Source organism: Phocoena sinus, chromosome 2, assembly GCF_008692025.1.
Source record: "Phocoena sinus isolate mPhoSin1 chromosome 2, mPhoSin1.pri, whole genome shotgun sequence".
Taxonomy (NCBI): Eukaryota; Metazoa; Chordata; class Mammalia; order Artiodactyla; family Phocoenidae; genus Phocoena; species Phocoena sinus.
Window position 1 is genome coordinate 29,308,646 of NC_045764.1, and position 27,297 is coordinate 29,335,942.

General features: G+C 39.6%; 1 protein-coding gene across 3 annotated transcripts in view; it reads left to right on the forward strand.

Moving 5' to 3' along the window:
• Positions 1–27,297, forward strand: part of LARP4B (La ribonucleoprotein 4B) — an 89,067-nt gene that overhangs the window by 2,550 nt on the left and 59,220 nt on the right. For 2 of the 3 annotated variants that reach the window (XM_032622113.1, XM_032622110.1), the window contains exon 2: positions 26,999–27,133. In XM_032622113.1, coding sequence (XP_032478004.1) covers positions 27,053–27,133 — 81 coding nt within the window. In that variant the 5' untranslated portion in view covers positions 26,999–27,052. Of the gene's footprint in view, positions 1–781; positions 853–26,998; positions 27,134–27,297 lie in introns of all 3 variants that reach the window. The other variant, XM_032622112.1, reaches the window with a different exon arrangement.

Sequence of the window (27,297 nt, forward strand, 5' to 3'; positions counted from 1 at the left end):
AATTTTAGTAACTTGTGTTTCCTTTATGATTGTCCCTTGAGATTGCAAAAAGCTCTGTAGCTATATTACTTTAAATTCCATTTGTTTTCGTCTTAATGTTTAAGGCAAAAGTTTCAAATAGGCTTTCATAACACATGCTGTATACTCTTGCAGGGTTCTCTCATATTTAAGGATTTTTTTTTCCCGATTGGTAAATGCAAGAAAATCATGTATATTCTTGTAATTCCTCCTGTAAGACCATTGACTCAACCTTTTAGCAATGGAGAGAAGAAAACAAGCACTGAAGTTGTGTTTATGGAAAGTACATTGTTAAAAGAAACAGACACTGCTACAGGGTTTGGTCGCTTATGCTCCTTTGTAAAACTTTATTCCTGTAAAGAGTTCTCCTTTTTCTGTAAGAGCTAATTTTAGAGTACCTAGTAAAGGAGGCACTACCTTCTGAGAGGGTTAAACTCACCAGACCTGATTTTAATTTAGTTCAGTTTGAACTTTTTGCTCCTAATTGTTGCACTTGTTGGTATCTTTGGAGCTACTCTACTTCTGGAGCTATCTTGATTAGAAAATGAATTTATTAGAACGTGGAATTGTAAGGTAGATAACCATTAGGTTCTCTTACTGAAGGGAGGAGGATATTTCCAACGTGGAAATTTTTTTCCCTAATGTTCTAGCGCTTTATTTTTCCCACATGTAAATGTCTTCCTTATGATCAGGCAAAATGATTAAGTCAGCTTATGTTTCCTTCCTTCTCACCTCCCCCACCCCACACCTTTTGTTCCTTCAGTGCTTATAAACTTTTTCATCATTTTTTTGGAGAAGCTGTCATGGTTCCTGTGTAATCATGAAGGGTTGCAGGTGAGTGATGCCACCCCTTTTGTGCCTTCTATCATGGTCTGGTTTCCTCTTTAGTGTCAGACCTACTTCCCTACTATAGTGAGACCTGGGCCACAGAGTGCATTCTGTAACATGGTGGACATTTCCTATTTAACTTAAATTTGATAATCCTTGAGGTGAGACTTAGTCTTCACTGAAAATGTTCTTTATGAAATCTGATATGCAAAAGTTGTGGCTTATAAACTGATAAATTAGGGTGATATTTATTTGTGTGATAAAAATAAAATGCTCTTTTATTTACACACACCATTTTTGTCACACTGTAGTGAGAGGTTGCTTTAAAGGCATATCCTGATTGTTAGGCCCTTTGTAAAAACTCCTCAGTGACTGTCCCCTGCCTAACTAAGAAGTGCCCAGGGGCCTTGCCACTTCTGCCTTCTCCTTGCCGGCTGGACCACCTTTGGTTGGCCTGCTCTGTGGCCACAGTCCTCTCCCCAAAACCATGGCCTTGTCTTTGCTCTCTCTTTCTTTTGCCTGGAATTGAAGGTCTTTTCTTCTTTTTTTTTGACTTAGCTCCTTAACCCATCCTTAAAAAGGTATTTCAGGAATGCTTGCCTTAATTTTTAATGTCATGCTGAGTGCTTCTCTGTTTCCATAGCACCCCAAGGCATTGCACTAATTAATTAATGTAAGCTTCTTGTGGGCAAGATCCTTTTATGTCCCTAATCTCTTTGCCCAGCCCAGGGCCAAGTGTTGCACTACAGATGTTGAGGAAACTTTGTTTCACTAGAGGGATAAGGTACCTCCCACCTCAGTTTTAGAGGAATTATTTGCATGGTTTCATAAACAAACATGAAAATTTTTACTTGAAAAGAATGCAATAGAAAATGCATAAAAATTCTACTTACAAAATGTTAACTGACTTGATAGCTACATCTAGCACGTACACTATTTTAGGTGGAGTGATTTAACTACGTGACCTCTAGATAATATTCTTTCTCAGTCTTTAAAAATATGCCCCTTTTGATAACAATATTTCTTACCTTCTTTATTTTGCTTTGAAATGAAAACAAATTATATTAGCCAAAAACAAAGCAATTACAATAGTGAAAATGTATTTTTAAACTTCAGTGGATTTTTCAATTTTTTATTCCCTTTTGAGAATCATTGCTCCATGACCTGGTGCAAAGGAGGGCCACTGTGAGGAAAGAGGAGAGTTCATTCATTCCTTTTTTGAGCAGGTATTTTTGATCAACCACACATTAGCAGTACAAAGATGAATGATACCAGAACTTTTCTCTAAGGCTTGTGGTCTAGAAGGAATTAAGACAGTGAATTGTTTCATTTAAAGTAAAGTAGACCAGCATTTTTGGACTCTTGAACCCTCTGTACGTGAAACTTCTTTAGGACTCTCCACTCCATGCTTCCTTGAGCAGTCCCGTTAGGGCAGTCGAGTTTATTGTAGTGTGGAGTGTGGTAGACATCTCTCATCTCCCTTCCCTGCTTTATTTTTGTTTGTAGCACTTATTACTACGTTACAACATGCCATGTAATTTCTGTATTTTACGTACCTTGTGTCTTCTTGTACTTGAATGTAAACCCTATGAAGTTGAGGGTTTCTGTATCTTCTGTTCATTGCTATGAACCCAGACCTTAGAAAACAGTATGCACTAAATAATTGATGAGTAAATCCCAGGGTTGTAATGGTGAACAAAAGAGAAAATTGCCCTCCTCTCTGGAACTTTCTGTCCACTGAGGCAGGGAGACAAACAGATAATGTTGTGCTGGGAGGTTGTCATGTAGACCTTGAGGGATTGGGCAGGGGGAGGGAGCCTTCTAGGCAGAGGATAATGGTGCAAAAACTCTGAGCTAGGAACTCATTTGGAGAGGCTGGCGACAGGGATGGGGTGGGTGAGGCAGCAGCGGGGTCCTGCAGGGTCTGGAGCTCCTGGCATGGGTGAGAATTGTGCTTTCTATCCTAAGAACAGTGAGAAGCAGTCAGAGGGTTTGAAACAGGAGTATTCCAAGACCAGAATTGCCTTTTTAAGCAATCCTTCTGCTTTACAGAGACTTGTGTCGAAGGGGAGGAATGGATGCATACAGACTGGTTTTACTTGGCCCCAGGGTGGCAAGCTCTCTTGCTTTACACTTGTGTTTGTCACAGTGGAACAGTCCAAGCCCTGGTCTAATTGACGAATAGGTTGCCTAGAACCCCTTTCATTTGTATTACACATAATCATGTGTGTTTAAAAAATACTTTAAAAATAGGCCTCAAACCTGCTAGCATTTGTCACTTGTTTAAAGTATACTTGTTTAAAGTATAAAGTATATTTGTTATTTCAGCTTTTATTAAAGCAGACTAATTAACAGATTCCTTTTTTAGAAACATCTCTGAAAAATGAGAACATTTTGTTTTCAGATTTCAAAAAGCTTTGTTTTATTGTCAAAGCTTGAAAATATAGGGATTAAAAACATAGTGACCAATTGGATATAGATTTACAAGTTGCCTCAATTATTATCTCTTTCTGAATATATTAAACATTCCCTTTTCAAATATTTTTTTCTGGAAATAATCAAGTCCTTTAAAACCTCTTCTTTAAATACTTAATACTTTCTGAACATTTTTATTTCTGTTTGTTGATTACATATGTCTCTGTATTTCATTGTTGAGATTCTACCATCTGTATAATTTCTGCCTTGCCATGTACAGGTGACCCTTGAACAACGGAGGGGTTGGGGAGCCAGTCCTCTGCACAGTTGAAAATCAGAATAGAACTTTCCAGTTGGCTCTCTGTATCTGTGGTCCCACACCTGTGGACTCAACCAACCTTGGGTTGTGTAGTACTGTAGTACATATTTATTGAAAAAAATCTATGTATAAGTGGACCCACGCAGTTCTGTGTTGTTGAGTCAACAGTGTGTGTGCGTGTGTGTGTGTGTGTGTGTCATAAGCACACTGCATATAGTATGTACTGTAAACCATTGCTGGCTGGCTTCTCACAGCTCCCATGGTCAGGGAATAACAGCAGCCTTTAAAAGCAGACTTGAAGTCCCCATGGAGAGAGTTGCCTTTTTAAAAATCTGGGTATTTAGAAGGCAAAAGCATTTGATCTTTGCTTGTACTTTTATGGTATGCTGGTTGTCATTTAGTGCAGAAGCTCAGTGTGGAAGCCTTTTGGGATAAACCTTTCTCTGGCATTATTGTAAGGTCCATGTTCCTTTTGGATTCATATCTGTATCTCCAGTGATGTTTGGTGTCAGACTAGAATGCTATTTCTAGTTTCCCTTCGTACAGACCATTTCCCTTGGAGTACAGACCATTGTACAAGTGAGTAACTATGAGTCAGCAGTGTTTGCTTCTTCACACCTTAAATATCTAGGCAGGGGAAGGGCAGCTGGTGAGGACAGAAGGATGCAGTGATTAAAGCAGCTCATACGTAGTACTTGCTGTCTGTGCGTGTGGCCCTTAGTTTTTCACAGCTCTTCCTATTTCTTTGTATACATTGACAAATTTTCCTTTATTCTGCTGAAATCATTATCTTTCAGGGCTCAGTGCAGGAGAGTTAATCCTAAACATGAAAGGACCGGAAGTAGAAAATAGGATCACCAAATAAAATTGCAGAAGCATTCAGGCACACAGATAGAATTTGAAAGTCTCTGTGACCTGGCGAAACTTTCAGTTTAGAGTGAAATGTTTTCCTACAAAAGAGTGGCTTGGGATCCTAAAATGACCATAAATTTTAGTATTTTCAGTCATGGACACTCTTAGCATACTGTTCTTTGAAGTTTAGAATGTTGAGAGTGTGTTTGATTGTCATTGTGGAGGTTTTTAATCTGTTAACGTAGTTTTAAGTTTTTCGTGAAATCGCGAGATTACAGCTCAAGATAAAAAACCATAGATCAGGTGTTTTCCCAAATTCACTGTATGGCCACAAGTCATATTACAGCAGTCCTCTCTTGTCTGTGGGGGATACATTCCCACAGTGGATGCCTGCAGCTGCGGATAGTGCCATAACTCCTATATAATTTTTTCCTATACATACATACCTAGGATAGAGTTTATACATTAGGCACAGTAAGACATTAACAATAATAATAAGATATGACAATTATAACAATATACCATAATAGGAGTTATGTGAATGTGGTCTCAAAGTACCTTATTGTACAAATTTAATGCCTTTTCCATCTTAACTAATCGTTTATCAAACACTGTGGCTATAACTTTTGCACTTTGAGGTGTGACAGAAAAACTAGCACGAATTTCTTTTTCCTTCACAATTTTCAGTGTTCGTACTGTAGATCTTAACCTCAGCACACAATTTTTTTCCTTATTAAGTCAGGAATTTTTACCTTTTCACTTAAAGGAAGCACTTTACAGCTTCTCTTTGGCATATCTAAATTGCCAGCATCACTACTCTTGCACTTTGGGGCAATTATTAAATAAAATAAGGGTCCCTTGAACTCCAGCACTGCCAGACTGTGATAGCTGATCTGATAGCCAGCTGGCTGCTGAGTGACTAATGGGCGGGATACGCGCTGCACAAAGGGTTGAGTCACGTCCCAGGTGGGACGGTGCAAGATTGGGCCGTGCTACTCAGATGGTGCGCAATTGAAAACCTATGAATTGTTTATTTCTGGGATTTTCCACTTGATATTTTTGGACCATGGTTGACCCTGGGTAACCAAAAGCATAGAAAGCAAACCACGGATAGGGAGGGACTACTATGCTAGGTAATATTCTGAGTGGGGCAAATGAAAGCTAGATCATTAACTTCCAATTTACAGTTTGGTGCGTGGGGGTGAGGTTAGGTAGGTTTATTGATAATTGGTGAAGAATAAGTGTACTAAGTGTTTAATAATTAACAATACACGTAATCAGCCTTAATCCAGTTACATAGAGTAGTTTGGTTTTTTGTGTTTTTGTTTTTGCCATACGCGGGCCTCTCACTGCTGTGGCCTCTCCCGTTGCGGAGCACAGGCTCTGGACGCGCAGGCTCTGCGGCCATGGCTCACGGGCCCAGCCGCTCTGCGGCATGCGGGATCCTCCCGGACCGGGACACAAACCCGCATCCCCTGCATCGGCAGGCGGACCCTCAACCACTGCGCCACCAGGGAAGCCCGAGTAGTTTGTTTTTATCAGTGCCGTTGTTACCTGCCTGGAATTATAAGACTGAGAGGGAAACCTTTTATCCTTTTTGACTATTCATGTAATGTTTGGTGTGAATGAAATAACACTTTGAAGTAAGTCATTTTCTGAGACTTTGAGTTTTGGTCTACATTATTTTATTAACTGAGATTTGATAATAGTTTCTGAAAATAACTGCCAGAAAAATTGTGTAGTATTACAGTTGTAGTGTGAGGGTTTTAGAGCTCTGAAGATTCAGAGACTGAAACCCACAGAAGTAAAATTAATTAGAAATACAGCTAGTTGGCTGGTGGCAGAGTGAGGACTATAACTTCGGTCCACTATTAATAGAACTCAGTAGGATACCTTTCAAGTTATACCCTTAACAGTGGAATTTCAAAAGAAAAATTGAAATTGGTGAAAGTGTTAGTTTTATGTATCCTATAGAATTTTAAGTCAGCATTTTATTGTTATGTTTTTTTTTTTTTTTTTTTTTTTTTTTTTTTTTTTTTTTGCGGTACGCGGGCCTCTCACTGTTGTGGCCTCTCCCGCTGCGGAGCACAGGCTCCGGACGCGCAGGCTCAGCGGCCATGGCTCACCGGCCTAGCCGCTCCGCGGCATGTGGGATCCTCCCAGACCGATACACGAACCCGTGTCCCCTGAATCGGCAGGCGGACTCTCAACCTCTGCGCCACCAGGGAAGCCCTATTGTTATGTTTTTAAAGCAGATTTGTAAAGCAGCTATTAAACTGTGCTTTTTAAAACATTGAATTAATGTTTTTATTCCAGGAAAATTAAGGGTTTTGTTTGTCATTTTAGATAATTTAACCTATTAGCTTTAATCCATTTAAAATCCTTCCTGTTAGGAAGGTGCTAACAGGTCTTCTGTCTGTATCATATATTCAGACTCGTCTTTGAGAAATAGTCTAAGGAAAATTCATTTAAATTCAGTGGTTTCCTTCCTAAAGCATTTAGACCTTAACATCCGCACCCCGGTGCAGGGCTCTGCCTTCAGGCTTTGGAAGCAGCAGCCCCTGTGTTCACACCCACCACCTTTCTGTGAAGAGGAGGGCGGGCTCCAGAGCTCTGAGCACCTCTCCAGGCCTTCAGTTCGGCCTTGTCTGTCTGTGTTCCTTCCTGCCGGGTGCCCAGTGATTTCACACCTCCACAGCCTGCAGCTTTCCTAAATGGAGACCTGAGCGCAGGTCATCCTCCGCAGTGTATTGGACTTGTAATTCGGGTGACCCAAAGCCCTTGCTGCTTTTTCCCCCCATTTGTTCTTTGGAACATCTGTTTTACTGTTTAGGAAACTGAGGCCTGGAGACAGGTACCTTATATCACACAAGAGAGGAGAGCAGAAAATGGGATTTGCCTAACTTCTTGTTTCCAAGTCCACTGCAAATAGTGCCCAGTTCTCAGAAAGCATAGGTGTCTTGCATAAAGATGCCTTAGGTCCAGTAACCTGATAGATTTGAGAGCAATAAACACAGCATAGCTAATCATCAGAAATGCTGGCTTTAATTAGAAAGTTTTAATAGTTGTTTTATAGTGATGATTGTTGAGGTCAGGGGTAGCCCACAACAGAAGTCTGAGAGAAGGTCATTTACCTTGCTGAGCAGTAATTCAAAATTATTGGAGCTGATTCTGATCCTCATAGTTGGCTTGGAACTTTTATGGTGATGTTATTAGTTTCATCGTCTGTTGAACTGTAATCCTCAGTGGGCTAGGACTTGTGATCTAGTTACTTACAAAATGGAGATGGTATTATGTTGGAATATCAAATTGAAAGATTATCCAAAGTAGTACATGCTTTTGAATTATAACTGTGGAACATAAATTCTTTTTTCAAACATGGTATCACTTTTGTAAGGAATGCTTCATGTTAGGGGGTATTTGATGTATTTTAATATTAACTGATTTGCACAGTCATTTTGGAAAACATGAAAGCGTGTTCAATTGTCAAACCTAATCTTTGAGGATCGTGATTAGGTTCTGTGCTTGGACTCAGTGGCTGTTACTTTCTGAGTACAATGTGGTACGGGTGTCCCTGCTGTCCTATTCAGAAGTGGAGCACTCCTCTGGAACCTTCCATAAGCCAAAATGGTATAAAGCAAAGAAGCAGTTACCTTAGGACACATCTTGTTAAGGGAGGCACAGAATAGATGGAGGTAAAGCCCAGATGCTCACAGACGCAGCTCACAGCCAGGTGGCTGGATGCTGAGGTGCTGAGTGTGGCGGGGGAAGGAGCTCAGCGGGGCTGCTCTCACTGCTCTAGTGAGCAATGCCTCTGTGACTGCTGCAAAACGAACGCAGAAAGCTGCCAAGCCGCCATTTTTGATTTTCGCAAAAGCAAAAGTTCTCTTCAGGTCTCTTGGTTAGCAAAAACGGGTACTAACATAGGCCTTTCGTACAAGCAAACTTTGACAAAGTGGGAGATCTCTGTGTTTCATAGCTCCCTGGGGCCGGTGCCTGGTTGTTTGCTGGCACTTGTTTGAGCACATGCTCTGTGCTGACAGGCCCTAAAAATGCTCACCACCTGCTGGGTGGGGGTCCCTGCTCTTACTGTCCTCATCCCACTCCCAGCCTGATGTCATAGGTGGACTTGGGGTGAGGAGGGAATCCTTGAGCTCCTGGGTTTGTGTTTAACATTTCTAGTGTATGTCCATTTTTCCAGTGAAAGGAGTCATAACTTTCAGCATATTTTCAGAAGGATCTTTGACCTCTACTTTCTTTTTTTTTTTTTTAATTTATTTATTTTTGGCTGTGTTGGGTCTTCATTGCTGCGTGCAGGCTTTCTCTAGTTGCAGCGAACGGGGGCTACTCTTCTTGGAGGTGCACAGGCTTCTCTCATTGAGGTGGCTTCTCTTGTTGCAGAGCACAGGCTCTAGGCACGTGGTCTTCAGTAGTTGTGGCGTGCGGGCTCAGTAGTTGTGGCTCACAGGCTCTAGAGCGCAGGCTTAGTAGTTGTGGCACATGGGCTTAATTGTTCCACGGCATGTGGGATCTTCCTGGACCAGGGATCGAACCTGTGTCCCCTGCATTGACAGGTGGATTCTTAACTACTGTGCCACCAGGGAAGTCCTGACCTCTACTTTCAATACAAATAATAGGTTTTGTGTGTTTGCCGCTTAGGAATTTCTTGTGAGTTGTCATTTTGATAATTCAATGTAATTTTTTATTGTCAGCATCACTTTGTATTTAACTCTTCTGTATGTTCAGATCCCAAGTGCACACTTACATGTATGTACACACATGTACACACATATACAAAACCTAGAGAGTATCTAAAATAAAATGAAAGTGAACTCAAAGTAATTTTACCGTGATCTAAGAATGTTGCCTTTTCCCACATTAACACATCATTTGGAATATTCAGCAACAGAAGCTTTCACTTGGAGTCATCTCATTTTCTGAGCTTTATATTTTAAATACTAGGAATTTCCTCCCACATATTTGGTGCATGAAAGATGAGATGATTAAACACATTTCCTGAGATTATGCTCTGTTGGGTACTGTATCAGGATACAGCGGTCAAGAAAGTAGATACTTTCCCACCCTCGCATCACTGGAGAGATGGCTGCCTCGCTGCGTGCTGCGTGTAAAGGGTTTGCAACTCAGGCTTTGTGGAGAGCATGGGGAGTGACATTTCCAGCTGGGCTGGCTGGTTGGTGTCCCAGTGTTCTCAGTGCCTGCGTGGTGGGTGTATGCTGCGGGTGGGATGCAGGTCTCCTGTTTCAGGAGTGTCATTCTGCGGAAGGATTGGTGGGACAGGGAAGACCTAGGAGGTTGGGGTAGTCATTCTGTGCAAAGATTATGGTTATTGGAACAGTTTAGTGACAGTAGAGGTAAGGAGGTATAAGCTTATGTGAGAGAAGGGGTTAGAAATTTATTTGCAGGTTTCTGGTTAGAGCAGCAGGGTAGATGATGTACTGTCTTTCCTTGAGATTGAGGGATTGTCAATTTTTGTTTGTTTGTTTTATATGAGAATGGATTTTTTTAAATGGTTGATTTTGAGGAATCCATAGGTCAAAAAATGTTTGCCGGATATTTGCTTAGATGCACTGAAATTTAACACATGGTGTTAACTGAAATCAGGAAAAGCTGAGAGCAGGAGGCCCAGTGAGGTAGGAGCTCCAGGTGATGATCTCCTGGTGAAACCAGCTACATGTGGGCAGCAAAGTGCTGGGGCTGGTGGGCTGCTCTTTGTTTTCTCTCTGTTCCTCTTCCTACCAGTTGAGTTGTTTGCTTACACAAGCCAATTAAGTTTGTCCCCGAGTTTGTTCAGGGCAGTTGTACTCATTAGTAGATGATTTAACTAATATAAACTGATAAAAATAGTACAAAACAGTTATCATAGGAAAACTAATTTGAAAACTTTGGAGTGTCTCAATAAAAACAAATCACCAAAACTGCTATTAAATTAGGTAGATGGATATGACAACTATAAAAAATTGGGGAATAATTATTCTAGAAGCATTGCACCATTCAGATTATTTTTTAAGTATCTAAGTTGTACTTTAAGGAAACAAGTGAAAGTCTTAGGTGATTCATTAGGATGTGGTTTAGGTGAGAAAGAAATAAAAGAACGTCCAATAGACTAACTCAGTATAAGAAAAAGGCCCAAGTGATGAGTATATACAAGTTCAAGTGGCTCAGGATTCATGTATCAGGTTTCAGAATCACCTCCCTTACTATACAGTTACTTCCTGTCACATAGGATTAGAGAGCATGCAGGGAGGGTCAGAGAGGAGGAGCAGAAAAGCAGGCACATGAGGAAGAGAGCGCTTGCAGAGGCCGCCTTCTGGTCCATCTAGCGTCAGGCAGGCGAGTGGCCGTCTTGGAAGGAACAGTGTCCTTGGAGAGGCTGCATCTGGTCCAGGATCCCCCCCAGTCACTTGGTTTTGTTCTGCTTCTCTTGTCTCCACTCTCCCTCCCTTGCGCTCTGTCTTTGGAGACAGCACAGGCTGGGCATGTTTAGACAGGGACAGGAGGAAGAGGTTGAAGATATAGGAAAAGAGAAGGGAATGGGATCCAGACCACAGATAAATGACCAGCGCTCTTACAGTTAACAGGTAGTTTTTTCCTAAACCTTCTCTGATATAGAAACTGCAGAGAAAAACTCATTTATTTTCATGAAGTTTTTAAAAGTTGTCTTAGGTGCAGGTTGTGTGTATTTGGGTTCCTTGCCTTGACTTTCGAGGTCTAGTTTTCAAGAGCTATATAAGATTATAGTGTTATGGAATATTTCCCTTTCACCAAAGTGCTAAGAAATATAGGTCTATTAGAAATACTAAATTCAGGAAAGGAAAGATGCACATTAACGTAGATCTTGAAATAAGTCATATTTTATCACTACTTATAAAGCTGTTAAGTGGCTTTTAATTTTTAAGGAAGATGATTTGCATGTCAGGTAACAAGATTTTAGGGAAGACCCATAGGGCTGTACATGGGGCTTGAGGAAGATAGGTTGCCCTATTTATTACGGCCATCTGTTGCATCAAATACAGCTATTTACTGCTTTGGAGCTCTGCAAACCCTGTGGGAATTTCATTGTCCTTCCTTTGGAGAAACATTACATATTCAAGATGTTCTTGCTTTATTTTGGTTTATTGCTTAGTTGATTAATGTAGATCAGAAGTACCTTTTCCCCACAGCAAAGCTTTTCTTTTTTTTTTGCGGTACGTGGGCCTCTCACTGTTGTGGCCTCTCCCGTTGCGGAGCACAGCTCCGGATGCGCAGGCTCAGCGGCCATGGCTCACGGGCCCGGCCGCTCTGCGGCATGTGGGATCTTCCCGGACCAGAGCATGAACCCGTGTCCCCTGCATCGGCAGGCGGACTCTCAACCACTGCGCCACCAGTGAAGCCCCAAAGCTTTTCTTTTAATTTAACATACTTGAAAATTACATGTTGGTAGTACTTTAAGAAATTGGTCTGTTACAGGATGAAGAAAAAATATTGTCAGTATCAGGTGTACAGTTTTTTTAAATTACTGAATTTGTATATGGTTCCAGAACTTCGAACAATCATGCCACCTCTAGTTCTGGTTTTGTGGCGCCCTCCTAGGAATAATAAGCATGTCCCAGTTTGAGCAGCACAGGGTTAAAGCAGCTCCAAGATGTTTCCAGCTCTGACGTTCTGTCATTCTTTAAAATGTTGAGTTCTAAGTTTGCTCACCACCCCCCACCCGTCTTCCTCTTCAGGTTAAAGAGTATTGTGCTCTTTCAACTGAAAAACTGTAGTTATGTGATTATAAATTGGAAAGCACAATAGAATGTGATAGGCAGTCCTTGAAAAAATGCAAGATTAATTAAAAGGGTGAGGTGAATAGAGACTTTTTCCCATAAAAAGAGTTGAAGAAATGTACTGTCTAGAGTTTATTTTTGAAGAGGGCTTCTGGGTCTCTTGAAAGACACTTTCGTGGTATTGGTTCAGACTTTAGGTACATGTGTATACTATTGGTATATTTGGCTATCAGCATTTTTTGTTTTCAAATGTAAATGAGAGAAAGTGATTTTTGTGGAGAGTTTCAATAATCTCAAGAAAGTGATCACATGTTCAAAATGAAAGTAACAAAGCTGTATAGTTTAGAAAAAAAAAAACCTACCTATGCTCAGTCCCCTAAGGTAAAAATAAATTATGAAAGATACTGAATGAAGCAGTTCTGCTCTTTGTCCAAAGGGTGATATTATGCATGAAAGGTCAGCAGTGATTGTTTTTTTCCTGCTCTGGACTGTAGACACGTTTAGCTTTCTATCAGCAAGGTTAGTGTGTGTCTGAGAACAGAGACACGTGAATGAGAGGTGCAGGCACTCACGTTGGAAGGGCCTTTGCAGCAGGTGAGCAGACTGATGTGAGAAGGACTTGGGGGTGGAAGTGAAGGGGCCTGAGTGAGGCAGGAGACGTATAGGGGGGCTCTCAGCCCGGCAGACTGCTGGCCAGACCCTGTGCACCTGGCACGTGGGGGGGCCCTCACTTTCAACCTGGGAAGTAGTTCTTACTGAAAAAATGCTGATAAACAGATGAATGGAGGTCAGAATACATTCTAGACAGGCTGGACTCAGGACCATTAGCTTTCGAACTATGAAATTGAATATCTTTGTTAAAATAAAAGTATTTCTTGGCATATGTACTCCTTCCACATTAGGCTGAGTGGTGTGGACGTGCTGCCTTGTGTCCTGTGCAGGCTGCCAGTTTGGCCCTGGCACTTCCTGGTCGTGTCCAGAAAGATGTGTCAATTAGCAAAGCTTGCACTGGTGAAAAAGTATGCGGCTGTTTGAGGAGATGCTGTTCTGTTGGAAAACGAGCAACTCATGATAAGAGCAAGAGGTTATACTTTGAGGGCAGAAAGGCTGTATCTCTAAGGATGTGATTCTCTGCTTCACCTTTGCACTCACATTTACCAAAATTTTACAAAACAGCTATTACGACCACTTGCAAAGTAAGAGAAGGATTTTTATATCTTCTCCATATTGCTTTACTTGTTTCAAATAATAGTTTATTTAGGGTTCCTTATAACCTAGTAAAATAATCTTCTCAAATATTTGTCTTCTCCAGGGCAAGATAATATGTCATAAACCAATTATAAGTCTTAAAGCTGCAAGGGACCTTTTTCACTTTTTTGTGTGGAATTATCTAGTAAAGATCTAAATTGGAAGCAATTAGTAGAAAAAAATTATAATGTAATTTTTATGGTATATGTGTCATGTAGATACCTTCCCATTCCTATTTGGCTAAGAAATAAGTTTTTGCATGTTGTGTTTGATTTTATGCCCTCCCTAGGAGCAGAACCAGATCAAACTATGAAAAAGTTACCTTTTCCTCCTACTGTCTTTTTCAATAGAAACACAGGTATGCATGTATAAAAGGAAATTTAAAAAATTAATATCAGTTTATTGGCAGCATCTGCTTAGGAATATGTATTTCCATACTGGGTGCCAGTTTGAAAGCGTAATTAAACAACTACTCCACTGAGATTGGATTGCTCTCTTTTCATTCATCATCACTGTAGGAAGACAGTGGAAAGAATGGACTATCATAGAGATACTGAATCTTAAAAAGCAAAAGAGCTAGAGTAACAGCTTTCCTGGAGACAGCCGTCTATTGCTCTGTAAATGTTCCCACTATTCAGGCCTACAGATTCAGTTGAGGATATAATCTGTGTAAGGTGCTGTGGAAGGTGCATAAGCTGATCTGCCCCAATATGAATTATTCTGCTGTGAGACAGGAATATGCATTTTAGATACTGTAGGGTGATGCAGACAGCTGTGAGGTAAACAGTACAGCCCAGCCGGCAGTAGGAGACAAGTATATGATAACTGTCATTCCCATTGTGGTGTTTGATTTTCTTACACCTCTTTATCTAGAGTTGGGCATATTGAGTTCATAAAATATTTAAGGTACAATTCTTAACACACATCCTTACAGTCCCAAGATGCTAGAATTGTGCTTTGATGATTTGATTTGGCTTCTTTGACCATTTTTGTCTTTTTCTAATGAGATTATTTAGTTTCACATGTCTGGGAGGTAAACTGTCTTTCTAAAAAGTATGATTAGACATTGAAAGTAACAGATTTTAACTTTTTTAATTGATTGTCAAAGGGGTCACACACTACTTAATTAAGACAACCTCTGAAGTTATTAATAATCCATTTTTCATATATAGATAAAACTGTGTTTACTTATCTAGTTGAATATTTACTGTTTTTTTGTAAAATGATTCCAGTTGTTAGGCTGGAGTTCTTAGAACATATGTCTGTTTGATAGCATCGTGGATCGTCCATCTCCTCTGCTTGTGCTGTGTTCCTTAACTCATTGCTCTTGATCACACACAGTTATTAGGCGTTAGAAGAGACCTTAGCATATGTGGCTGCAAATGCAGAAAGAGTATTTAGACAACGGGATAGTAAAACCATATGTATTTGAGTGTTACTGACAAAATGAAGCTCTTTGGGGTAAATTGTAATATATCACTGGTGGGATATATTTTCCTGTTGTGTCCTATACATACTAAGAAGAAGCACATGGATACCTTTGAGAAACTAAGGATGGTAAGGGAGAGGCACACGTATGGTCACTGCTGTAAAGAGTAGAGAGGCTGTGGTGCGTGAGGAAGGGAATGAGAAGGGGAATCTAAGGTTGCCTTCAGGAAGGAGGGAGGAGCGTTCCAGGCCAGGAGAACAGAATGTAAAGAAAGGTCTGGAAGTATTCAAGGGTTCAGTGAATACAGAGCGTGGGGGGAAGTCTGTCCAGACTTCCTGACTTCAGAATGTTTTTAGATTCAGAAAAGAGGCTTTGTATTTGGCACCCATATAGTGGAGAGTTGTCTTATGTGAAATGTGTACCTTTTAAGGTCAACTCACAAAGCAAAAATTGTCTCTACCCTTGAAAATTCCCCAGGAGGGTGCAGTGTATCATCTCTCCACACTCTACTTTTTATTCTGCCTTTGAATCAGATCACTTTTTGTTGTAAAGAAAGATGAAGTATTTGGCTTATATTTAGGCACCATGTTTTTTTCTTTTTTTTAAACCGCTTATTTTAAGTGCCAAAATCATAATCTGCACATTGGTAGAAAATGAATATTACCATAAAAGGGAAGAAGGAACGAAGAGCAGCTAAGGAAACTATAGGTACGTCTGAGGCCCCATCACAGTGGGGCGTGTGCCCGTTAGTGTGGACTGACAGGGTGAGCTGCCTGCACAGGTGCCTGTGAACCAGCTCACTGGACCTACTAGCCTTGTGGCCTTGACTGCGTGTCCTCTGAACTCAGTTTCCCAGTCTGCTAGGTGGCCGTGAGACCTAACAGAATTAAGGTTAATTTAGTACTATGTAAAGTACTTAGAATAATGATTGCACAACAGAGATCCAGATGCTGATTCTAATCTAGAGACAAATCATCCATGTTTCCATGTTACCTTTTTGTACTAAGAAAAAGAATTTCATGCTGTTTTAGGAGAATGATATCTTTTTTTTTTTTTTTTGGCTGCGTTGGGTCTTTGTTGCTCTGCATGGGCTTTCTTTAGTTGAGGCAAGCCGGGATTACTCTTTGTTGTGACACACGGGCTTCTGATTACAGTGGCTTGTCTTGTTGCTGAGCGCAGGCTCTAGGCGCACGGGCTTCAGCAGTTGCAGCACGCGGGCTCAGTAGTTGTGGCTTGTGGGCTCTAGAGCGCAGGGTCAGTAGTTGTGGTGCACGGGCTTAGTTGCTCCGGGACATGTGGAATCTTCCCAGACAAGGGATCGAACCCGTGTCCCCTGCATTGGCAGGCGGATTCTTAACCACTGTGCCACCAGGGAAGTCCCGAGAATGATATCTTTATTTTGACTGTTTTAGAAATTATCAAATTCTCTGTCCTTATCATTTGAAAACCCATTGAAGTGCGCCAGGCATGTGTTTGAAAATAAGGCTCTTAACCTCTAATTGTTTACTATTTGGGTTGTTTCAACTTTTTGGCTATTATAAATAATGTTGCTATGAATATTTATGTACAAGTTGTGGTGGGGAAATATGTTTTCAATTCTCTTGGGTGTATACCTAGGGATGCAATTGCTGAGTCATAATGGTAACTCTTTAACATTTTGAAGCTGCTTATCAAAGCGGCTGTACCCTTTTAAATTCCCACCAGCAATGTATGAAGATTCTCATTTCTGCACATCCTTGTCAGCGCTTATTATTTGTCATTTTGATTATAGCCACCCCAGTGAGTGTAGAGTGGTATCTCATGTTTCAATTTGCATTTCCCTAATGATTAATGATGTTAAGCATCTTTTCACCTGCTTATTGGCCATTTGTATATCTTCTTTGAGGAAATGTCAGTTCAGACTCTGCCCATTTTTAACTTATTTGTGTCTCAGTTTTGGGAATTCTTTATTCTAGATATGTGTCCCTTATGAGATATATAACTTGCAAATATTTTCTCCCGCTCTCCATATTATCTTTTCACTTTCTTGATGGTGTGCTTTGAAGCACAGAAGTTTTAAATTTTGATGAAGACCAGTTTATTTTTTCTTTTGTTGTTTCTGCTTTTGTTGTCCCAGCTAAGAAGCCATTGCCTAGTCCATGCTCATGAAGCTTCACTCTATTTTCTTCTGAGTTTTATAGTTTTAACTCTTATAGGCAGGTGTTTGCTTCATTTTGAGTTAATTTTTATAGAGTAAGTTTAGAGGTCCAGCTCCATTCTTTTGCATGTGGACAGTCAGTTGTCCCAGAATCATTTGTTGAAAGGAGTATTTTTTCCCCACTGAATGGTCATGGCACTCTTTCGAAACTCAGTTGCCCATAAATATAAGGGTTTATTTCTGGATTCTTAATTCTGTTCCATTGATCTGTATGTCTGTCTTTTGGCCAGCACCATACTGTTTTGATTTTTATAGCTTTGTAGTAACTTTTGAAATCAGGAAGTATCAGTCTTCCAACTTTGTTCTTTTTTTTTTTTTTTTTTTTTAAATTTATGTGGGTGCACTGGGTCTTAGTTGCAGCAGGTCAGGTTCCTCAGTTGCAGCTTGTGGGCTTCTTAGCTGCAGCTCGCTGGCTCCTTAGTTGCAGCATGGGAACTCTCAGGATTGGTATCGGTACACATGTGGGATCTAGTTCCCTGACCAGGGATCGAACCCAGACCCCTACATCGGGAGCACGGAGTCTCAACCACTGTGCCACCAGGGAAGTCCCTCCAACTATGTTCTTTCCAAGATTGTTTTGGCTATTGTGCATCCCTTGCATTTCCATAGGAATTTTAGGATCAGTTCATCAGTCTCTGCAAAAAAGGCAGGTGGGATATTGATAGGGATTGCATTGATTCTGTGGATTGATTTGGGGAGTGTTGGCCATAAGAGTAGCACGTCATCCCATCCATGAACACCAGGCACTTGTCCATGAGAACTAGTTATGTCTTTTATCAGTGGTTCTCAAACCTTGTGGGCTCAGGACCTCATTACACTTTTAAACATTGAAGGTCCCTAAGAGGTTTTCTTTACATGACTTATTTCTATCTATATTTATATTAAAAATTAAGACTTCGAAATTTTAAAAATGTATTTTTCTTTAAAAATAACAAACTCCTTGCATGTAATATAAAATTGCCTGTGAAAAAACACCAGTCTTTTCCAAAAACAAAAAGTAATTTAATTAGGAAAGTGGCATCATTTTCTATTTTTGTGAATCTCTTTAATGTCTGATTTAATAGAATCTCGGCTGTAATCTCATCTGCTTCTGCATTTGCTCTGTTAGTGATGGGTTATTTTGGTTGAAGTGTAAGAGGGAAAACCTGGCCTTACACAAATATGTGGTTGGGAAGGTGAGTTTTTTTTTACATCTTTATTGGAGTATAATTGCTTTACAATGGTGTGTTAGTTTATGCTTTATAACAAAGTGAATCATATACATATGTTCCCATATCTCTTCCCTCTTGCGTCTCCCTCCCTCCCACCCTCCCTATCCCACCCCTCCAGGCAGTCACAAAGCACCAAGCTGATCTCCCTGTGCTATGCGGCTGCTTCCCACTAGCTATCTACCTTACGTTTGTTAGTGTATATATGTCCATGCCTCTCTCTTGCTTTGTCACAGCTTACCCTTCCCACTCCCCATATCCTCAAGTCCATTCTCTAGTAGGTCTGTGTCTTTATTCCTGTCTTACCCCTAGGTTCTGCATGACATTTATTTTTCTTAAATTCCATATATATGTGTTAGCATATGGTATTTGTCTTTCTCTTTCTGACTTACTTCACTCTGTATGACAGACTCTAGGTCCATCCACCTCACTACAAATAGCTCAATTTCGTTTCTTTTTATGGCTGAGTAATATTCCATTGTATATATGTGCCACATCTTCTTTATCCATTCATCTGATGATGGACACTTAGGTTGTTTCCATCTCTGGGCTATTGTAAATAGAGCTGCAGTGAACATTTTGGTACATGACTCTTTTTGAATTATGGTTTTCTCAGGGTATATGCCCAGTAGTGGGATTGCTGGGTCATATGGTAGTTCTATTTGTAGTTTTTTAAGGAACCTCCATAATGTTCTCCATAGTGGCTGTACCAATTCACATTCCCACCAGCAGTGCAAGAGTGTTCCCTTTTCTCCACACCCTCTCCAGCATTTATTGTTTCTAGATTTTTTGATGATAGCCATTTTGACTGGTGTGAGATGATAAATCATCGTAGTTTTGATTTGCATTTCTCTAATGATTAATGATGTTGAGCATTCTTTCATGTGTTTGTTGGCAGTCTGTATATCTTCTTTGGAGAAATGTCTATTTAGGTCTTCTGCCCATTTTTGGATTGGGTTGTTTGTTTTTTTGTTACTGAGCTGCATGAGCTGCTTATAAATTTTGGAGATTAATCCTTTATCAGTTGCTTCATTTGCAAATATTTTCTCCCATTCTGAGGGTTGTCTTTTGGTCTTGTTTATGGTTTCCTTTGCTGTGCAAAAGCTTTGAAGTTTCATTAGGTCCCATTTGTTTATTTTTGTTTTTATTTCCATTTCTCTAGGAGGTGGGTCAAAAAGGATCTTGCTGTGATTTATGTAATAGAGTGTTCTGCCTATGTTTTCCTCTAAGAGTTTGATAGTTTCTGGCCTTACATTTAGGTCTTTAATCCATTTTGAGCTTATTTTTGTGTATGGTGTTAGGGAGTGATCTAATCTCATACTTTTACATGTAGCTGTCCGGTTTTCCCAGCACCACTTAGTGAAGAGGCTGTCCTTTCTCCACTGTACATTCTGCCTCCTTTATCAAAGATAAGGTGACCATATGTGCGTGGGTTTATCTCTGGGCTTTCTATCCTGTTCCGTTGATCTATCTTTCTGTTTTTGTGCCAGTACCATACACTCTTGATTACTGTAGCTTTGTAGTATAGTCTGAAGTCAGGGAGCCTGATTCCTCCAGCTCCGTTTTTCGTTCTCAAGATTGCTTTGGCTATTCGGGGTCTTTTGTGTTTCCATACAAATTGTGAAATTTTTTGTTCTAGTTCTGTGAAAAATGCCAGTGGTAGTTTGATAGGGATTGCATTGAATCTGTAGATTGCTTTGGGTAGTAGAGTCATTTTCACAATATTGATTCTTCTAATCCAAGAACATGGTATATCTCTCCATCTATTTGTATCATCTTTATTTTCTTTCATCAGTGTCTTATAATTTTCTGCATACAGGTCTTTTGTCTCCTTAGGTAGGTTTATTCCTAGATATTTTATTCTTTTTGTTGCAGTGGTAAATGGGAGTGTTTTCTTGATTTCACTTTCAGATTTTTCATCATTAGTGTATAGGAATGCCAGGGGTGCATTAATTTTGTATCCTGCTACTTTACCAAATTCATTGATTAGCTCTAGTAGTTTTCTGGTAGCATCTTTAGGATTCCCTGTGTATAGTATCATGTCATCTGCAAACAGTGACAGCTTTACTTCTTCTTTTCCGATTTGGATTCCTTTTATTTCCTTTTCTTCTCTGATTGCTATGGCTAAAACTTCCAAAACTATGTTGAATAAGAGTGGTGAGAGTGGGCAACCTTGTCTTGTTCCTGATCTTAGTGGAAATGCTTTCAGTTTGGGAAGGTGAGTTTTTAATAGTCTTTTCATGTAACCTTGAACTTTGATCTTACACCAGAACTCCACTGAGCTTCTGTGAGGAGAGAATGAGGGTGAAAAAGACATGTCAGCATTCGTTTCAACCTCGTTGCCCCAGAAAGGGCCTTTGGGACCCCTGATGGAGCCCAGACCACACTTTGAGACCCCCTGTCTCAGAGAACAAGACTCATAGTATAACTTCATGAGAAAATGTTGTGATAACTGAATGACAGTTTTATTACCCATATTGACAGACAGATGGGTCAGTACCTGCTCTTTCTGCAGGAGAGACTTTTCTCAACCCTAAAGGATTAGGTGGGTGGTTTGTGAACGTGGAATCAGCCAGCCGGTGAGTTTTATTAAGTATGTGTGATATATAAATAATAAGTTATTCCAAAAAATTGAGCCTACAGGAATGAAACAAAGTGGAACATGATCCTTGAGTTTTAATCTTAATCACACATTGTTACTCATCTGGTGTCCTTTCCTTCCAGTTTCATTTGTTTCATTTTTAAATATTCACAAAGCTCTGTGAATTTTAAAAACATAGTTGTAATTATACTGTCCACAGTTTTATGTCTTGCTTTTTTACTTTATGTAATCTTTGTGAATATTTTTTAATACTTGTAATATATTGCGCTTTTTTTGCTTTTCTGTAGTTAGTTTTTATTTCCCCTTTTTTGACTAAAGCTTCCATGAACATTTTTTATAAAATGGTTTACATATTTTTGAATTGTTTCATTAGTACAGATTTTAAATAGAAGTAAGTATGGGAAGTTTTGGATGTGTATTTATACTATATCCTAGTTAGAGTTTTCTTTTTGGTTTTTATTATGGAAATTTTAACTACACAAGTAGGGAGGACATTAAAGCAGTCCTCCACGTACTGTACCCATCATCTAGTTTCAGCTACCATTAACTTGCTGCATTCTTGTATTTCTGTTTCTTCTCTTTCCTTAAACTTACAAAAAAGTTATTAGCATATTTCAAAGCAAATTCCAGATGTGTAATTTCATCTGTGGTCTTTTAGTTTATGTCTTTTAAAAATAAGACATTTAAGAGTAAACAGCCACAGCACCTTCATTGCACTCAACAAAATTAATAATCACCTTTTATCAGCTAGGCAACGTTCAATTATTCCTGTGAAAAATGTCATTTTAACTTAATTTATTCAAATCTGGATCCAGATACAGTTCTCACATTACATAAGGTTACTTTGGTTAAAGCTTTTGTATTTTGTAGCAATAAAAGTCTCCCTTTTTTTCATGTCGTAGATTTGCTGTAAAAATGAGGGCATCTGTCTGTAGTATGCCCCACGTTTTGGGTTTAGCTAGTGGCTTTGTGTTGGTGTTATTTAACACATAGTGTTCCCAGAATTTCCTTGAAATTGGGAGTTGGATATAGAGGTTTGATTGAATACAGGTTCTTTTTTTTTTTGGCAAGAATACTTCATAGATCTGATACTCTTCGTCCCATTAAGAGTGTGATACCTACTTGTTGCACGTTAGTGATAAGATTGAAAAGTAGCTTCAGTCCCTCTGAGACAATCATTATAAGTTCCCCATCAGCTCTTCCCCTAGTTTTAGCAGACATCAACCATCATTTCATTAGATGTTGCAACATTTTGATTTTCTAATGCTGTTATTCACTATGAGTTTTAAATTGTGGTTCCTGTATAGTGAACTGTGTGCCCTGATCTTTGGTTTTGCTGAAATAGTCATTCAGGAAAGGCAGGCTGATGCTTGTTTCCTAGAGTAATCTTCAGAAAAAGAAGTTGGTATCATAACAGCGTCCAGAAGTGACTAGTATAGTGGTGGCGTTTGAACTGTTGTGGATTTTTGTATGTTTGTTTCCATTCTTTCTTTGTGCCCCTCACATTCTCTGTCTTTGGCCATCTGGAGCCCCTCCCTTCCTTTCCTGTTGCTCCTGTGATGTGACCACAGGAGTCTTGGAGCACTTCCTTGCTATCATGATAAGGTGTGCCAGGTTCATCTCAAATTGAGCAACGTTCTGCAAAAGTGTGGCTGAATGAGGAGGCAAGACTGAGGGGCTGTTACAGGTTGGAGGAGACTGAAGAGAAGTGACAGCTCAGTGCCGTGTGGGATCCTAGAGTGGGTTCTGGTGTAGAAGGAGGATACTAGTAGAAAATCTAATGAAAGCCAAGGAAAATATACAGTTGACCCTTGAACAACGCAGGAGTTAGGGGCGCTGACTCCCATGCAGTCGAAAACCAGCATGTAACTTGGCATGCAGCCCTCCATATCCACAGTTTTGTACCCTGGTATCCTTGGTTCTGCATTTTGGATTCAACCAACCACAGATCCAGATCGTGTAGTCCTCTGGTATTTTTTATTGAAAAACGTCTGCATATAAGTGGACCCACACACCTCAACCCCCGTGGTTCAAGGGCCAACTGTAGTTTAAAAAGTTACATTTACAATAAATAAAAAAAGATTATGTAGATCTTACCTAGCTTATTTGATTTTATGTTTGTATTTCCTTTTATGCTAAAAATGAATACTTAATATTAATGTAATTCTTATTTACCTTATCGTATTACAGTGTGTATATGTGTGTATATAATATGTAAAATAGTTTCAAAATAATACCAACATTTACCCCAAAGAACAAGCCTACTGGGTGCATTTTAAGATTTCTTGGTGAGTTTTTAGGATTTTGTGTGCAAATACTATCTTTTAATATCACTTAGAATAATTCTTCTCTGGATATTTATGCCACCTTGATATACAGTTATGTTTATTTGAAATTGATTTATATTTTTTTAAGGATTTCTTTGTCCCAAAAGACCTAAATAAATATTTAATTATGAAACAGACATTTCAGGTATATGTGAAAAGAATTGTTTAGAAACAGAACTAAGAGAACTATACTCTCCCAAGTAGTTAATAAGGTTAATAAAACTTTTTGAGGTGGAGCTTTGACAGATGGAATTAACCAGGTCTGCTAGCAGAAAGACCACTAAGTAGGCAGGTGGGCCCTCTGATTTCATCTCTTTGTTTTTTCTGTAAAGAGAAAATGAAATCAAATCAGGAAAATGACTCCTTTTGTTCAGCTCCTTAAAGCTTTGTGAAAGCTGCCTCTGACCCCTATCAGGTTGTCACATTACTAGGTCTTATGCCAGGAAATATTTTGCTTTGACAGTAGATCTATTCCCCCCTTGCCTATTTGTCTTCACAACCTAGAGACCTACCTTTATGCCAAGAAACAATAGTTTGTATAGTGGTAAGTCTTAAAATAGTTTTGGTTTCTTGAACAAGTAATGAAAAAGTTATTTTGTTATTTATTGGAACTGTTGTCAATCATACTCATATTCATCATCATCATACTCTTAGTCTTATTTCAGATTCAGATATTTGATAATAAGGTTAATTTTAATGCAAATTTTAATGCTTTGTATCTCTGTACAGCTTGCTTAATGAGGTGCATATCAGTAACCCCTTCTGTTGGCAACTTTTCCAGTTGTTGGACTTTTTTTTTTCTTATTAGTTATCTGTTTTATACATATTAGTGTATATATGTCAATCCTGATCTCCCAATTCATCCCACCTCCACCCCACCACCACTCCCTGCTTTCCCCCCTTGGTGTCCATACGTTTGTTCTCTACATCTTTGTCTCTACTTCTGCCTTGCACACTGGTTCATCTGTACCATTTTTCTAGATTCCACATATATATGTTAATATACGATATTTGTTTTTCTCTTTCTGACTTAGTTCACTCTGTATGACCGTCTCTAGGTCCATCCACATCTCTACAAATGACCCAGTTTTGTTCCTTTTTATGGCTGAGTAATATTCCATTGTATATATGTGCCACATCTTCTTTATTCATTCGTCTGTTGATGGGCATTTAGGTTGCTTCCATGACCTGGCTATTGTAAATAGTGCTGCAGTTAGCATTAGGGTGCATGTGTCTTTTTGAATTATGGTTTTTTTCTGGCAACTTTTCCAGTTGTTGGACTTTTTAAAAAAAAAAAAGTGTGTCAGGTCAGTAATAAAGAAATATAGTCGTGTGATGTAAAGATTACTTGTTTATAGATAGGATGCATGGTCAGATCAGGACCACTGTTCTGTTATATAAGCTACTGCCATGGCTACCTTTTATTATACAACATTTCAAACATACAAAAGTAGACGGGGTTGAATCATGAACCCTCATTCACCTCTTCTGGGAAGAACAGTTGTGAACCTCCATGTCTCTGCCCCACATCATGGTGTTTCCCCTGTAAGTATTTAAATATGCAGCTCTGAAAGGTAGGCTCACTTTTATTATTATTATTAAACATAACCACAATATCATGACATCTAAGAAAATACAGGAATTCTTTAATACTGTCAAATATCCCATCACTATTGCTTCCCTGATTGTCTTTGGTTTCAGTTTATTTGCATCAGGTAAAGCCATATAAACAAAATAAAGCCATAGTTTGGCCAGTATGTGTATCTTGTTTCCTTTTGTGTTGAAGAAGCCAAGGCTACTCATCCAGGAATTGCGAGCTTCGCTGAACCCCTTGGCATTCCTCTGTGCTTGTGCTTGCTGCAAGTTTGTAATAAGATCACGTCCTGGGTTTGTTGTTTGTTTTGCAAGACTACTTCCTATCTGGTAGTGATGCTGTTTCTATTATAAGGTACATAATTTCTGACTGTCTGAAAAAATATAGGTAGTATATATAATAAAGGACTATTGATTTTTTTTCTCTTTTGGGTATCATATCCTGTTTTCAACCAAACTTTTTTTCCTTTGGTAATCTTAAAAATCAAGTTAATAGTGGTAAAATGCATCTACACCCCATTCTGTGACTGTCAGTCTGGGTACCAATCTATATTTTCAGGATTTTACAATTTAACACATTGCAAATAATTACAGTTTAACATATTTGTCATTCATCCTACATTGTGGAAAACATTGATCTCTGTGAAACTGATTTAATTTGTTTCAAGCATTTCTCCTCTGTTAGTAGTTTACATTTCCAAACGTGTCTTAAAGCATTTCAGTGATTTTGTGCTTTTGTGGTTGATGATATTATACATTTGATAAAGGATGAGATCACCTTTGACCATCAGACTATTATCAAGGGTTTTGAGAATTTATCACAAGCAGGTTATTGAGAATAAGGAGTGCCATAATAGAAACTAAAAACCTACATGGTGGGCTTCCCTGGTGGTGCAGTGGTTGAGAGTACTCCTGCTGATGCAGGGGACACGGGTTCGTGCCCCGGCCCAGGAAGATCCCACATGCTGCGGAGCGGCTGGGCCCGTGTGCGAGCCATGGCCGCTGAGCCTGTGAGTCCAGAGCCTGTGCTCCGCAGCGGGAGAGGCCACAGCAGTAAGAGGCCCGCGTACCGCAAAAAAAAAACCTACATGGTTACCTGGTGAGACAAGAACAGTTAGCTTTTAAATTTCTTTATCTGCCACTTGGATACTATGTGTTTTCAGAAGCAGCCTGAAAAATCTGGGTTAAATCAACTTTTTTATCTTGTGAAGCAGTGTAGTTTACAGTGAAAAGAGGGAGTGCCTGAAGCCACACCTCGATGTCTGAGAATCTTGGTTCTGATACTCATAATATGAAATCATGCAAACTATTATCCCTTCTGAACCAGAGTTACTTCATAAGCCATTTGGAAAAATCAAATGAGATACTGTATGTGAAGTTCAATGTCCAGCTTCTGAGCTGAGTGAATGCTTTGCAGAGGCTGCTTTGCATACTTGTGCCCTGTTTAGACTGTTTTTGGTTTCTTTGGTTCAAAAATTGCGAAGGGATTCCTTTTATTTTTTTTATTTTTTATTTTTTTGCCATATGCGGGCCTCTCACTGTGGTACGTGGGCCTCTCACTGTTATGGCCTCTCCCCTTGCGGAGCACAGGCTCTGGACGTGCAGGCTCAGCGGCCATGGCTCATGAGCCCAGCCACTCCGCGGCATGTGGGATCTTCCCGGACCGGGGCACAAACCCACGTCCCCTGCATCAGCAGGCGGACCCTCAACCACTGCGCCACCAGGGAAGCCCGGGATTCCTTTTAAATGAATTATTGTTTATTTCTCCTGACAGCTGTTTTCCTGGAACAGAATGAAATTAATGGGGCTGGTCAAAAACCATATATATATATATATATTTGGGATTCATCAATCCCAAATTGGAGTTCTATTAATTTTGTAATTTTCTGTTTTTAAAAAATAACTTTCTGAACATGAGTGGGCTTGGATATGTTAGCATTTAGTTTCTAAGTCTTAGGATATTATCATGGTTACCAAATCAGTGTGAAGAAGAAACTTATTAAAAAACAAGTATTATTTCTTGGGTGTGTAAGGTGGAAATTATGGGCAAATTTCTTTAAACTACTTAGACTCCAGAGGGATAAACGTATGTCCTGGAAAACTTGAAGATTTTAAAACTGCTTAGTAATATCATTTTAGAATTAATTACACTCTGCACCTCAAGTTACCAATTTACTGTCTCTTGTTTTACAGCATCCTACGGCTAGCATTAAACTTCTCCCAGTGGAGCCACAAAGTAAACAGCTCATGACTTCTGATCAGGACGCTAAGGTCGTGGCTGAACCTCAGGGCCAGCGAGTCCAGGAAGGCAAAGACAGCGCTCATCTGGTGAGTGGGCATCCAAGGCCAACACTGGCCTGGTGTACCTCTCTTCTCTTCTGATAACAGATCCTACAGTACACTCGGAACACTAGCATATTTCATGCTGAAATATAGGTGTTATATTCTGAGTAAATTTAGGGGTTGCTTAGTAGAGGATATTAGCAGTTTCA